At 39.6% G+C, this 15,789-nt stretch overlaps 1 protein-coding gene across 10 annotated transcripts in view; it reads right to left on the minus strand.

Annotated features, from left to right (window-relative positions):
- The window catches only part of ARID1B (AT-rich interaction domain 1B), a 336,972-nt gene that overhangs the window by 299,693 nt on the left and 21,490 nt on the right, over window positions 1-15,789 (minus strand). For all 10 annotated transcript variants that reach the window (XM_075748351.1, XM_075748343.1, XM_075748346.1 and 7 more), the window contains exon 2: window positions 3,060-3,254. In XM_075748351.1, coding sequence (XP_075604466.1) covers window positions 3,060-3,254 — 195 coding nt within the window. The remainder of the gene's footprint in view (window positions 1-3,059; window positions 3,255-15,789) is intronic.

Below are 15,789 nucleotides of genomic sequence, written 5' to 3' on the forward strand. Positions count from 1 at the left end.
CCCCTTATATATGGCTTACTGTTTTGTCCTGGGGTTGATCATTCATAACCCATGAGACGAGTTCATTCCAAGATCAAACGCTTAGGAGACCTGGTTTCCCTCTTCACAGTATCCTTTGCAGCCATGTCACAGAACATACCCCATACTTTCCATACTCTCTTCAACATCCTGTGATTTCCACACACAGCGTTAAGAAAATTTGGGGGTTCATTCGCACCTTCCTGTTTGGTATCAAGCATGCCCAGACCCAACAGCAGCTGTAAGAGAATGTCTGCAGCATTGTGCAGACATCACTTTTTCAACAGGTTAGCAGGTTATGCTTGACACCCGTACTGCAGATGTGTAGAATGACTGCACCTGACAATATTTCATCTTTTTCACCCTCTTTAATCTTTCACTGCTTATGCCAGAGGCCTCCCTTCCCACAAGCTCTCTCCTCCACCTCTGGGCTGCAGGCTGGAACACACTATTCTCTGCTGCAACATGACACAGTCCAGGTACCTACACCTAGGCAATTATCTTCATTTCTACCACTTTCATTAATTTTAGCTGGATCTTTAGGGTGTTGTTTTTCATCTTTATTTCTTCATTTGCAGCATCCTGCAGCAGAGCCTGCAAGTTAAAATCTGTCAAGTCCCATAGTTCTAACCTCAAGCCACAACACTCGCTGACAAAGAGCCAGACTTAACATCTCAAGGTCTTCTTCAAAATTAAAAAAAAAAATCTTCACAGCTTAACAAAAAGCCTGCTCGTTTCATCCAAGGAAACAGAACTGACACCCTCAGCTATCTTTGGGCAACAGCAGACTATAATTTAAAAGAAGAACAACCATCGATGTTTCCCACGCTTCCTACGGTGTGGCACTTCCACCCTCAGAATCCATCTACCCAATGCTCTCTGCACAGTACTTAAATCTGAACACTGTATGTGTTTAAGGCCCAGTATTTTTTAACTCATCCAGTTTTCGGAAGTGCCTTGCACTTCTGATAAATTCAATGTGACACTGTAAAGGACTCTAATTTTCAGAAAGTGCTGAGATTCATCTTCTGAAACTTCTGGCAGTATTATTTCTTTTATATATATTATATCTAGAAGTACATACATGCTACACCGCCAATTTTAACAAGCGTAGCTTGGCTCTCCTTATTTAATATTCATGTCACAGGAGTAAAAATCCAGCCAGGAATCAAACTGTGGCATCCTGTGCCAAAGACAACTTACCACTCAGCTGGTAAGTTGGCAATTCAATTTACAAACCTGCATTCCTGCATTTTAATCCTTTGTAGAAAGGTGGTAATATATGAGCAATATGAAAAGAACTGGATTCAGATCATTAGAGGTTCACAAACCAAACACACGAAGCTTTGGAGGCTGTCCAAAACAAAATCATGCCTAGGTGGTGATGTCCGTTCAATAAAAATTCAATGTCATAATTATCCTCTCACTTTTTCCCCAAAGAGCATTAGCGCTCAGAACTGTGCTGCTGCTCAGCCAATTATATTAATGCTGGGAGAAGACGGATAGGGCCGGCAGCCAATCGCTGTGCCAGGTCACTGCCTGCTGACGGGTAATTTACAATTATCAAGCAATTAGCAAATGAAGTGAAAATTCAACAGTCGTCTCCACATAACGCAGAATAACTCATTTTAAAATTAAAAATATGTTTTAATAACTTCATTTTGGCTACAGTCACACAGAGAAAAATAAAGCCTGCTTTTTTCAGTTTCTCCTCCTTTTACGACTGACAAAATGCTTTGCTGTCTGAAGCTAGCAACAAATATATTGCTTGACATTTCCAAACTAAACAGTCTCTTCCTAAAAAGTAAGTATCTATTTAGCAACAGAAAAGAATAAAAATGAAGACTGCTGACAGTGGTACTATTCACCCAAGTACTATATTTGAAACTGTTATTTAATTAACTGCCTGATTAACATCCTGTCCTGGTGGATGGGTGATAATAAGAATTAGCCAGGCATCTATCTACCAGGGAGTCCAAAATTTGCTTTTCTTCTCTATATTTAACAATAAATGGCATAAAAAGGCTAATATGACACTAGTCAGTTGTGCAAAACAAATGTTCTTTCCCATTAATGATCAAGTTATTACTCTGTTGTGCTCACAACAAAGTATAGAGCTCCCATTGGTTACACTCACATCCCTAATTTAAAAAAATTGTAAAACGTAACTTCTTGATAACCTTGGTTTATCATCCCCTCTAGAAAACTACTGCATCTTTCTTAGTATATGGAATGAACATTAGAATTGACCCTCTTTAAAAGGGTAGGAAAAAGGCAGAATAGGTCACCATCAATAGTGAAATCCAAGTAGATAAAAGGAGATTCTTACATTTCTCATGTCCTCATCTCTACATGTCCTCAAAAAAAAAAAAAAAAAAAAAATCTTGACTTTAAAGAGTTGGGGAAAAAAGTAGGAAAAGCTACAGGTTCCTACCAAAAGGAGGAGAGAAAAAAGAAAACAACACACACAACAAAAAACAGCTGATGTAAATATGTAACACACTTGTGTGCACTGGACAACACTAGCCTTGCTGCACTGATGTTAGCTCTAGGTTTTCATCTTACATTTACATGTATCTAAGCAGAGAGAAAGTGAAACAGAAAAAAAAAATCCACAACCAAAAAACATAAAAGGCTAAATTATGTCAACCGGAAAACAAAGAAAACTGATGGTGTTTGACATACTTCTCTGTCCAAAAAGATATCAGCAACAAACTAAACTCTTTTCTGACTGTATGGGCTTTCAGAAAACATCCAGGCTGGCAACAGAATACATTTACTTTTAAAACAGTCCTTCGCCCTCCTTCTGCACGAGAAATACTTATTTCTGAATTTTTTTCTTTTGCATCCTCTGTGTGAGGCTTTGGGCAACGTGGTCTAGTGGAGGGTGTCCCTGCCTGCAGCAGGGGGGTTGGAACTAGATGGTCTTTAAGGTCCCTTCCAACCCAAATCATTCTATGATTCTATGATTACCACAATATCAGAAAGGAAAAGAAGGAGAGGAGGGAAACCAAAGCAACACAGAAAAATCCCACACAAACCTGTTGCTGTGGATACTGCATTCCTCCCATGGCTGCCGGGGCTCGGCCCTGCATTCCCACGGGATAGCGCTGGGGGCCGGGAGGGCCGTAGGACTGCCCAGGGTAGGGGCTGCTCTGCTGCGCCTGAGAGTGAGGGTTATTGCCCATGCCGTACAACTGAGGTCTCTTCATCACCATCGGATCCATCGGACTGCCCTGTTGTTAAACACAAGCAAAGAAACACTTTAAGATACGGAAAGAAAAAGGTCCCGATAGTCACGCTTACGCGCACGGCCAAACTATACAGGTGTTTTCTCGATGCTTTATACATCAAATATTGACATAGAAACAGGCAAAGTACCATACTCTGGTTCTCGTATTTAATTGATTGAGGTTTTCAATGGTGAGTTCAGGACTTCCATTGCATTTAAAAGAAAAATAATAATTTTGCACTCAAAGTTGTCTCTTGCCTACAGAAAAAGCAGGTATGGTAACTGCCCAATAAATTTCAGCTTAATAAATAATTAAATATACTGTTGTAAATTGATTAGCATCACTGACTTTAGTGCACGAACATGAAGAAAATTGTGTCCATCAAGAGAGACACAGGTAGTGGGCAAGCCATTTAACCTTGAGAAAACGGCTGTTTTCTTACTTTGAAAAAAGGGAAAGCGGGAAGAAAAGAAAGTTTCCAAGAAGTGCAATGCATACAGAACGCTGTATTTCAGCACTTTCATATTGCTATCGTGTGCATTAATAAGTTTCCAGATCATAAGGCAAGTCATAACCCACATTTTACATGAAAGTTTATTTGACTCCTTAATAGACCTCAGAAAATCCAAACTGTAATCACTGATGGAGGGGGAGGGGATGCAAGGCAGGGAAGTTTTATTTTTAGACTTTTGGCAGCACTTACCAAGCACCGTAACAGTTTCAGGACGGGTGTCAACCATTGTGTGGTATTACTCTCATGTTTTATTACTGAGGGCTAACTGAACCAGAAAAAATATCATACTTTGTCAAGCGCAGCACTGTATTGTTAATATGACATCCATTTTTTAATTCCTGAGTGCCGGTTATACACACAGAAGAAAGCGGGGCGGGGGGGAAAGCTTTTAAAAAGCCTATCACAATCTCGTCTTCATGAAAGAGACATATCCCTTCCTCCCCCAGGGAAAAAGACCTATTAATTCAGCCAGCCAGCCAGCCCACCCTCCCGCCAGGAGCAGGATTCCTTCCCGTGGCACATTTTGTATATGTTTTCCTACAGTGCCCTGTTGACCAGTTTCATTTTAAAGCCTCCTACGTAACATGGCTTCTACAAGTCCTTTTCGGCTATTACATTCTGATGTAATAGTTATGACAATAAATTACACACACCTCTCATTTCTTCTCATTATTGCTGTTTGTACTACTAATGCTATGGCTTTTTGTCCCTATACACACAAGGTGCCTGCTCTCCAAAGAAGTCACTGCTTAATGAACTGTAATATGTTGTTACTATTTCTTTCCTGCAAGTAAATAACTCAAGCCTTCTCACTGTTTTCACTGGCTCTCCCCACCCTTACCAATACCGATTTGCCAGCAACGTCACTAAAGCCAAATAAAGTATCCCAAATGCGGACACTCTACACCTGCAGAGGTGGAAACGATAACCTCCTCCTCCTCACACAACAGCTCCATTCGCTTCAGAAGACTGCCCTTTTCTGCAACCATAGCGAATTGCATATTCGCTTCTAATTTTGGGTGAGTATTACTCAGCAAATTTCCCTTTATTATTTCGCTTCTTTGTGGCCAGATCAGAAGTTTCTATTTTTCACCACTAAATGTCCCTGGGTAATTTACTATTTATATTTCATACTTTTCAAAATCAATGGTTCCCCAACCACTTCAGGCCACCTGACCCATAACAACAGACTTGTATTTTAATTTTTTTTTAGGCCATCATGCCCTCTCACCACACAAAACACAAACACAAAGGTTCAGCAGATGAACTAGAGATTCCTTCTTACAGGGTCCCAGGGGACAACTTAAATTTCCTCCTATAGACTAAGATACTTTATCTATTTCTGTGTTTTAATGTTCATTCTGTGCATCGCCTGTCATATTCATCTTCCCAAACATAAATCCTTGTTCAAAGCAAGTCTTGCGTTTCCTTCACGAGGTTCTCAAGAAGCCCAACAGTACTGTTCCTTGCCACCATCTTCTGCTTCACAGTATTATTTCCAGGTCTCAGCTCCAATAAGAACATTTACTCAAATTCAATTTTAATTAATTTTGAATGTAGTATTTTCTGTTCCACATCCAATACTTAAACATAATTATAAACAATGCAGATAGCTACACAGCTAAAACAGTCTGACACTTTCCATTATTAAGACTATTTTCAGGTGCATATAAACTTTGCCAAACTTCAAGCATTTAGGCTGAAATTTTCCAGGCCATATGTATGCCTGAGGCTGAAATTCTCTGGAAAGTTCAGCAGAAACAGTTCAGCTATGTCTTAGAATGAGGTCACAGAAAAATACATCGTTTATGTCCTTACATAAAACACTTAAAAATACCTCTTTGAATATCATGCTTTGGGGCAGAGAATTTTAATTTGCCAGGGTGACACTGGACGTTCGGGAAAGGCGAGGTGTGCGCCCCTGTCAAGGGAGAGCACCTGAATGTCACCAGACTGTGAGCAGCACAGGAAGAAGAAATGGGAGTGCGCAAGCAGCACAGCAAGACTTCATCAGAGGATTTACAAGGTGTACAGAGGCGGCCTCGAATTTGCCAGAGAAAGAAAAAGGGACAATGGGTTAAAAAAAGCAGCAGACACAGAAGCGGGGCAGGAAGAGTTGAAGGGAAGAGGAGGAAACAAGGTCAGGAGGTGACACAATACAGGCCAAAGAGCCTCTGTCCTCTGGACTAGTGACCTCCAAGCAGCGGAGGTTTTTGTGTGCATGTTAGAGTGAGACACACTGCCACTTCGTCCTTCCTTCCCTTCTCCTCACCAGCCAGTTTTCTCTTCACTTCTTGTCCTCCCCAGAAGATCTGCTACTCTTTCACTCAGGTGACATCCCTCCACTTCAGGAAGGTGGAGGGATAAAGAGCCTGAGATACTGCTGTAACTCCAGCCTGCAGGCGATCCACGCAAGGCTGGAACCAAGGGGGCTGTGGTCACAGGGATGGGTAACAAGGGACCTGGGTGTACTCAGAGCTTACTGCCGACCCTACAAGTCAGGCATCAGGATCAAGGACTGGAGACACTGAGTATGAGAGGGCTAGACTAGGAGAGCAGTAAATACCCCCAGGCAAATTACTGGGAGGACCCAGAGATACCCACCCCAGCTGTCAGTGCTGACTGTTCCCTCTTCCCTTCACGGTCTCCAGGAAAGAGCAAACAGTGCAGAAGAATCCTCTGATCATCTTTAGGACCAGAGAAGACAGACCCAGTGAGGAAGCACATCTCATCCCATGCACTGGCCACCCTATGGAGAGTGGCAACTCACCACTGCTATTCCTGACTACCTTCAGGTTAGATCCCAATCATCTGTGCAGTGCAGTTAAAGGTGAAGACATCTACCAGTGACTCAGTGGATGTCAACATATTTCTGCAAGGCAAAACAAACCCGAATAGCTAGCTCTTCCCCAGGTTCAAGAAACATTACCATGGCAGAAGTTAAGAGCTATTGGAATTAAGTTTGCCCTTGCAACATTAAACATGTCTCCTTCAGAGATATAACTGCACCAGTCTTTAAATACACCATCACACTTTGCCCTTGCAGGCAGCGGATGGGCCTGCTCTAGGGATCAGTCGACAGCAGTGCAGTGAACGGGCTCTTGCGTGATATAGGACCGAATGCTTCACTTATCATATGGGTAGCGAACGAAGCAGAAGAAGGTCTTACCATTAAGGGAGCTATTTGCTGCTCAGGCAAAAATGAAGTCTACCCCTGCATCTGCCACAGTTTTTCACTAAAACAAAAAAATTTCAAAATTCACCGATTTAATACATGCCTTTTTTTCCTGACTTGAAATCATGGGATTTAAATTGCACAGAGTGCTGTGTACCTACAACTGCAACTATTTTGAATTTGATGAGATGTGTTTTGAAGGTGTTTTCAGAAGCTCTATGTTCCAGAAAACTTAACCTACAGCCATCATAAACAGGCCACTCAAACTTCCTATAGCAATGCCTCAGTTTCCCAACTGTACAAATGAAAAAAATCATCATCTCCTCACCAGAGAGGTGATTAAATTTAGAGTTTAATATGACCATGAGCAATACCAAAAGAAACTCTCTAACAAAAGAATAAATTTTGTCTTCAGAACAGCGTATGCAGAGAAAGACCTGAAGCCATACATTTAACAGAAAGAAAAAACAGCTGGTCACCCCATACTATGTGTCCCGTACAGTGAAGGTAAAAATTTAATTATAACTTTTCCCAACTTTAACACATGCACAGTTTTCAGCTTTAGCATTCTTTTAAACTTAAAGTTTCATTTTTATAGCAAAAGTTTCTTTCATCCACAATGTTTTGAAAAGTTATTTAGAAGGAGTTGTTTAGTTGAGAAATACATATCATAATCTTACCTGAAGGTTCCTTTAACATTTATTAAGTTCAAATATTTTCTTTAAGATCAGTTCCAACAGTTTTCAAAGACAAGTTTTGGGTGACAGGATGATTATGACAAGTATCAACCTCTGTGTTGTATGGATCAACAACCAACCCCTCCTCACCTGCTCCCTAACACTTACCAAAAATTACAGTATTGCTGTAACAGCATCATGTTCTTCTAAAACCCAGTGAGCACGTATGACCATGAATGACGGCATCTTCCATGCCTTTACTTAATTCTATTACATGCTGTACTACAAAGTTTTAATTATTTTTTTAGTTTTATTTTAGTTTCATTGCAGTCATCAATATCCATTTATTTCCTTTATCTTCCTTTACAGAAAGGTCCAATTTCTCTCTAGTGCTATTTTACTCCCAATATACACATTACTTTTTTTACCAATTTAGCTAGTGTTTGCTCCTGCTATTTTTACTGCCATATTCTGCCAGGCAAGCCTGAATGGATTCGGCCTTTTGCTTCTGATTCTGCACCTCCTCTTCAAATTCCCGCATTTCATTTAAACTTAGCATAGATCTGCAGTTCCTCAAAATACCTCAGTCCTGTTCTTTGCTTCAGTCCACAGTAATATTATAATTTATAACTCCTTTATTATAATGCCTATCTTGTGTCAGTATCAGATTCATTTGCACTTGTACTATCAGGCTTTGTAAGAACAGAGCATTTCATAAGTCCTTGCCTATTATGTGCCTTGTGAGCACATTAAAACACCCAACAGAAAGTTTGCTAATGATTTCAACAGGGCCAAGGTTTCATTCCCAGTATTTAGACTGACAGTCCAACCATTAAGGTGGGATGCAGAAAAGCCTACACTGCTTACAAATAGTATCTGACAACCTTTTTCTGTTACCTGCTCTTTTTTTAATGTTTGGTATAGAAGAATGCATAAACTCAGCATCCCTGCTATAAGCAGAAGTGGAAAAACTAATATTCTGCTCTCACTTGTAAACTCAGTATCACCACCACTTCTGTTCTCCTCTTAGCCAAAAACAATCAAATAAATCACCTCAACCTGAAGTACCTGGAGATTCAATTTTACCTTTTCTAAAGTGAGAGAAAAGAAACACTACCATTTCCCCTCATCATTTAACCAGTGTCTTCCCAGAGAGCTCGTCTCCAGTCAGATCTGAGACAGGGTACACACTAGAGTAACTTGAGCAGCAGGGTGACCAAGATGTAACAGCTCTTCTTTTTGGGACATAAGTGATGTTACATACGATATTATATATATATACACACACACACACACTAAGTTATCAATGTATGTTTCACTTCTAACACCAAAATCTTTATTTGAAAGACATTTATTAATACAAACAACACTGGTGACAGTCCCCAAATGTAACTTAGTCCTTTAAAGATGCCACAAGGAACCCCACCACTAAAGTCTCCAGGCAGGGAGGAGCAGGAGACACTTTATAAAGGTCACAGTGGGATTCAGATGCGATGATAGAGCTCTTACACAAGGCAGACAGAGCAATTCACTACAAGACAAGAGTATTCACAAGATATAACCACTCTTCAAGTGAAAGCGTGCTTTTTTGTTTGTTTAAACAAAAAAAATTGAAAGAAGCATTGGTTTGGCTGGCAACTGCAAATGCTGCAATTTAAAGGGACTATAAGCCACAGTGCAACTCAACAACTAATGCTACATCATTTGCGCCTATAACAAAACAACATGAACTCAACACTCTCAAGTAGGCTTGCCCTCAAACTCCTAGAGCTACTGAATACAATAACTCTTTGTTTATTCATTGATCTGCAGCCAAAGCTTCTTTCTCCATATTAAAAAAAAAAAAAAAAGCCTCTCTATTAATACCAAAGCCTTGAAACCTTATAATAAGGACAGCTGACAATCAGCTACCGACATTCCAAGAAAGATGGGCATGGAGCTCTCAGCTCTAGGTCAGGCACCACGTTACAAATTTATCACTAGAGATAATCACAAGTATTCACTATAATACAATGACACAGCTGGCAAGAGGACCCAACTGAGGAAAAGATAATCCATTCCTAGATAATGCCATCGTTTGTATGAACATGTACAAGGACTCCTCAGCCAATGTTTTTACACGACAAAAGCGTGAGTATTAAAACACAACTCTCATTACATGTCTTAAATATCATTTAAGAAAGATGCAAACAACTGTTTAAAAATATTAATGTACAGCATTAAATTCTGACATCAATATTAAGATCTGAGAGGTGACTAGCAAACATGCTTCCTTTTTTTTTTCCAATAGGAAGTCTACTGTCTGTACTTTACTAAAATTTAAATTAAAAAAGTCAGTGGCACAAGCACAACAAGGAATAAGTGAAAACAAAAGAGCCAAGTTCAACATAAGCCTATGACGAAGGAAAATCCAGTAAATGAAGCAGCACATTCTAGCAGAGATTTAACAAAAATTGCAATTTTCCTTGTCTTAAAGGCTCTGCATACTGTCTGATTTCAGGTGCAGGGAGACATCAGAAAGGTAACTTCCTACTCAAAACAGAAAGTTAATTATTAAAAAGGGGAAAGAGAGAAAATCAAAGCTATGCCCCACCAAAAATCAACTACCACTCCACTAGAACATTTACAAATAATTCTACAAGCAAGTGTCTCTGCAGAGTGGGGGAGAAGGATGCCTGTTTTCCAGTTTTCTTCTGGGTCCTCTTTAACACAACCTGAAAACTGAAAGGTCAGTGAGTCAGCCATTCTCTAGTTATTATTTTGTAGATAGATAAACCTAAATGGCTACTGAAAGAACAAATCACTACAAACATAGCAAAAAAGCCTGTTTTTAATGAAGTGTACACAACTAACCTCTTCAAGTTGCCACTACGAGTGCACGCAAAGGTTAAGACAACATCAAAAAGCAGTTATACACATTTATCACACCTGATGGCCAAAACAATCCCATGTGTCTGACAAGTTCATATGGCTATACTGCTCAGAACTGCTGCCCTTCAAGTTGCCTTTGCCACTGCCAGCTACCGACATAGCCAGCTACCGACATACAGGTAATATACTCTGATTGCTCTGAAGTCAGCTGAAGGTGTCTCATCTGTTCCCATCACACTTGAACACTCAGCCTTCTTCTGTAACCCACTTTCCTAATTCCAAACTTCTTCCAGGAGTGCTTGAGAATTATCTTCCTGTCTTTCTATTTGCTTTCTCCAACTTGCATGCTCCATACAGAGGAGACCACCTCTTTTAGACATGCAGAAGCTGCTCTGCTCTCCTAGTGAAAATGCTCTCCAGCAAGTTAGCAGTAATTTCCAGTGCAGCAGAAACTAGGGGTTCTTACAGATGTCTTCTAGCAAACCTATCTGCAACCATACATGTCATTGCTTCCAGCTGCTTTTCCTACTTGGTGCCAGATCGTGACCATGCTTTAGTTACTTCTGAACTTAAAACTGTCCACGTAGGCTGGTTTTGCACCAACACAACTGCTCTGGCACTGCAACGTGCGAGACATGGACACAGTTCTCAGTCCACCATTTCTGCTACCAAAATAGTAACCCGCGGCAGAAGAGCAAGGCAGATAGCAAGGGAAAATAGTATCTTAAACTTCTCGGGCTAGATTCACCAAAGGATGTCTCACAGCCCTAAGGCCTCCTCAGCAGCCAACACTACAGCTCAACAAGGAAGAGAAAATCCATTCATAAACCCAGAAAACTGTAAGTTAAAAAAAGAAAAGCCCCACCCAGAATACCAGTTACTTCTATTTTGTCTGGCAATGAGGTTCTCAGCTTCCTAGACAAGTAAACACCTTCACTCACTGTGCATGGTTGCCATCTGGAACGCAAAAAAAAAAAAAATCCCTTACCTACTTTGTACAGCTCTTACACAAACACAGGGTTAGATGGACAGAAAAGGATGTACTAAAAATAGTGTCCGTCAGGCAGAGAGCAGCCTCGAATGGAACGAGGGGAGCTCTGCAGGAAGGCTCCCTGCAGAGAAGTACTGGAGTAGGAGAGGAAAATGCAGAAAGTCCTGAAAACTAGTAAATGACAGAAGGGGGTGGGGGGAATAAGTGAAAGAAATCCCACATCTACTTCAAATTTTAAAGAAAAATCTTCCTAAACCTAATAAATATTCAAGGAGATCTGAATACACTCTCTCAGTTACTTGGCTTTATTAGCAAAAATAAAATTAAAGGTTAGATGTATTTAATTGCTGGAGAGGGCACTAGCTAAGGAAGTGACATTATGGACACTGGGGAGAACAGTGTACCCACAAAAAGGTATAACCAATCATATCTAGGTCATAAGCCAGAAGTACATACAGTTAGCCGCAGATTTTTTTCCACTCTGAGCGTTATATATAGTTCTATATTAACACACACACAAGAAAAAGTATGCTGGTCATATATCCTCCGCATTTATGGCAAATTATTAATCAAGTCCCACCTGAAACAATTTGTTAAATTGATTTTAATCACTGGGCCTCTCATGTGAAGCTTTGTATAATCAGCATTTCATTTACAAAATTAATTGCCTGATTGATTCTCAAGAGGCAGTAGCTGTCATTACACTGCTGTCATAACTTTTGAGTAGGGGTGTCACAACACTGAATTCTGACAGTAGAGCACTGCTATTTAAAAATTGAGGGCGGGGAGGTAGGGGGGAAACAAATACAGTGATTTCACAGAATTGCTCTTTAGCCTGACAGAATGTTAAAACCATTTCCCAGCCGTTTCAGCCAGCCTTCCCGTTTTCCATTCATTGAATAATGCACTACTCAGCTATTCAGTCTCTTTTCTTAGAGGCAGGTTCATTTAATTCAATTTTATCATAGCTGCGGTTGCATAAAATGAGTTTGTTGTTGAATATACAAAAGATTTAATCACAGGCCGCTCTTAAGGTTCTTTCTAGAGCAGAGTTTGACTTTCAAACATGTAGAACTTTTTTTCCACATCCACAACCTTCTGGAAAGCTATTTTCAACTAGATTTTTTTTGTTGAGCAAAGCAAACCATAACTTTACAGAACTTATCTAGGAGCTCCTTTAGAAAGCTTTTTTTCTCCCCCAGTATTTTAAGCCATGTCTAAGCCTCAAAGCCCTGCCAGAGCAAAGCTCCTATACTTGCTGTAGCTACCTCTATACCCCATCACTACTACATTCTTGGAAAAGACCAGTGCTCCAGCGAGGCGGCGCAGGCCAGCGGTTAGGGCACTGAGTCATAAGACAGGGCTTCTATTCCTGGCTCAGCAGCTGACCTGCTATGCAAACACCAGCACAACACTTCACCTTTCTGTGACTGGGTTTTCACCCTCATAATAACAAGTATTATATGCACTCTTAACAAGGAACAAGACATGAAGACTTTGGGGAGACTGATGTCAGTTATTATCAAGAAGAAACAGGACTAGCAGTCAAGAAATGGGTAGGCTAAGGGAGAAAAAAAAACCTCTAGAAGGTTTTAAAAAGGAGAAATCGCATCGTAGGCTGTAATAAGGTACTCTGAACTTTCAGAAACCTACCTTCAAAAGGAAAAAGGTGTCTGGAAACATTTATTTTTTTTTTTTAAAAAAAAAAAAAACAAACCCACAAAACCAAAAACCAACACCTTAAGTTTCTGCTAGATCACTTGGAACAGTAATAATGCCTTTGAGAAAATGACCTATTTCTAAGGTAAGTCCAAAAATAAGCCCTTCAACTTCTCAAATGCAACCTTATGCACTATATTTCATCAAGTACTCCTGAATGAAACATATTTAAAATTTCTAGGCCATGCTCTGAGATTACACTATTACAAAAAAAAAAAAGCAAATGACAACTCTTCAAAAACTGAATTATACCTACCACTGGCAATTGTAATGGACCTCACCAGAATGCAACTGCAAAATAAAACAGAGTCCAGATAGCACTAGAATCTAGCAGATACTCTAGAAAACACAGCCCCTCTTCCCTTCCTACCCCTCAGCTCTTACTCTCATCCCCGACTGCCGCCAAATATTAACTTGCACTCCTTTCTGCAAAGTGCCCTGCCACTCTCTTCCACGCACACAGCGTAAGTTGCTTTGTTATGAAGACTCTATGCAATTTTCTTCTCTTTTTGCAGGTCTCTGAATTCATGAGGAATAAAGTCGGGGGGTTGGGGGGGAACCCACCACCAAAAAACATGTACAAAATAGATAGGACACTGGGATGAAGAGGCATAAAAGGATAACAGAATGGAAAACTCCACCAGGCAAACAAAAGTAGTTAGTTGTTTTCCTTTTCCATAACTGTAACGTGAGATTGCAACTAAGGGAAGTTCAGAAAGTTCTGGCCACACTGAGCAATGGCGACCGAAGAGTTTTAGAAGTTATATTCCTCTGCCACACCAGGAAGAAAAGAAATTCAGAAAAAGGAGAAAAATCAGTCACCCTACTCACAACACGCAATAACAGACCAAGACATTAAAAAGAAGTGTAAAGCACTGACTTTCTGTATTTGTTGGTTTCTAGCCTCATAGCAGGTAGCTTACTCATTAATCTAGCATTTTCTCTTTTCAACCCTAACTTTTTTATTTTTTTTTTAATTAGGTAAGAAGTGGTCTTAATTAAATAAGAAAAGAGGGGAAAGCCCCTAGCTAGAGCCAATATATGCAAAATTCCTAAAGGATATATTTAGGATCAGGATAACCAGAAGGCAAACTCAGCTCTATAACAGAAGCCCTGTCACTTCTTCAACTGCCAAGAAACTGCTTCTCTTGTAACATACTTTCTGCATTAAAACTGTTTCCTGTAGAGGTTGAAAAAACTTGGTTGTAAATAGTGCAAAATATTAATAGTTACCTGGAAACTAACCAGTTCATCTTTTTTTTTTACCATCATTCCATAATGGCCTCTGTATCATGATATTTGAACATCATAAAAATCCACTGTCCCAGTTAGAGACATACAGCAGTGTCGGCTCAGTCCAAGGGTCAACTAGATACAGATAATGAATCTGGGGCTAGACACCCGTATTGCAGAGCTGGAGCAACAGAATTTCGGTGAGTACCTGCCTGTGATTATTTTGCATTTATAATGATCTTCCTCATCAACACAGACAGTCAGAAGCCTCAAACTAACTTTCTGGAAAGGAGCAAAATGAACAAAAATTCACCAGAAGCAGATGATCTGAAGCATTAGAAAATAGCTTTTTCTTCTGTAGTTAAAATAAGAATTAAAATCAATCTCCAGAATAAACTACAGTTATGACTGGAAATTTTCATTATTGATTGAAAACATTTAATAGTTAATAAATTAGAAGAAATAGTAGACTGAAGGTCAAAGCCCTTGTATTACTTGAGAGAACAATGTGATTGGAAACCATGAATTCACATACATGCCTACATTCACACCAGCTCTTTTGTATAATGTAACTGATTCCCAAGTATCATTTTACAATTCTGATTAGGCTTACAAAAATCTTGTTTATTAAATTGCTTTCTTTAGGCATGCATAGCCGCTAATTTGTTTCCAACTAAATCATGTATCATCTGAAAAAGATTACATTGCAACAGCAAAACAGCACTCCTGGGATTATGCTTCATCTGGATTTTAAAATTAAAAGGACAAATATTACAGGAGTTGTAAATTTCCCTTTAAAGGTGGTGGTGGCAAGAACACCCTGCCAACAGGGTAATTCCAGAACTATTAGTGTACTTAGCATGTAGCAGCCATACTAAGAGACACACATAGCAAGTCAAAAACTCAAAGTATCAAGGGATCTGTTCAGCTTTAAAATTTAGTTTCTACAAGAAAAAAAATATTGCTCTTTAGATCAACATATATGTATTTATACAAACATATTTTGCAAGCAAAATAAATAATAGTAGCAAAAAAATTAAAAGCTCCACTGATTTAAAAATATTATCAGCTGTAATACCCGCAAGTTTTAAACTTAAAAATTTGCAGAGATTTGAGAATGACTCCCAACGAACTCTACAGCACAGATCTCCGAAAACGTATCTGGATATTACTACAACATTCCCTATGGCTTGTTCAGGAACAAATTCTGACCTGGGTTTAAACCAGGTCAAACTCTGGTTTAACCCCAGTGTCTTCATGTACTGCTCACTCACAACCTGCAAAAATTGCTCAGTCTTCACTGCTCTTTTTGCAATCACTATAAAAGGGACAGATTCATCCGCAAACACTGACAGACT

Source organism: Balearica regulorum, chromosome 3 (genome assembly GCF_011004875.1).
Source record: "Balearica regulorum gibbericeps isolate bBalReg1 chromosome 3, bBalReg1.pri, whole genome shotgun sequence".
Classification (NCBI taxonomy): Eukaryota; Metazoa; Chordata; class Aves; order Gruiformes; family Gruidae; genus Balearica; species Balearica regulorum.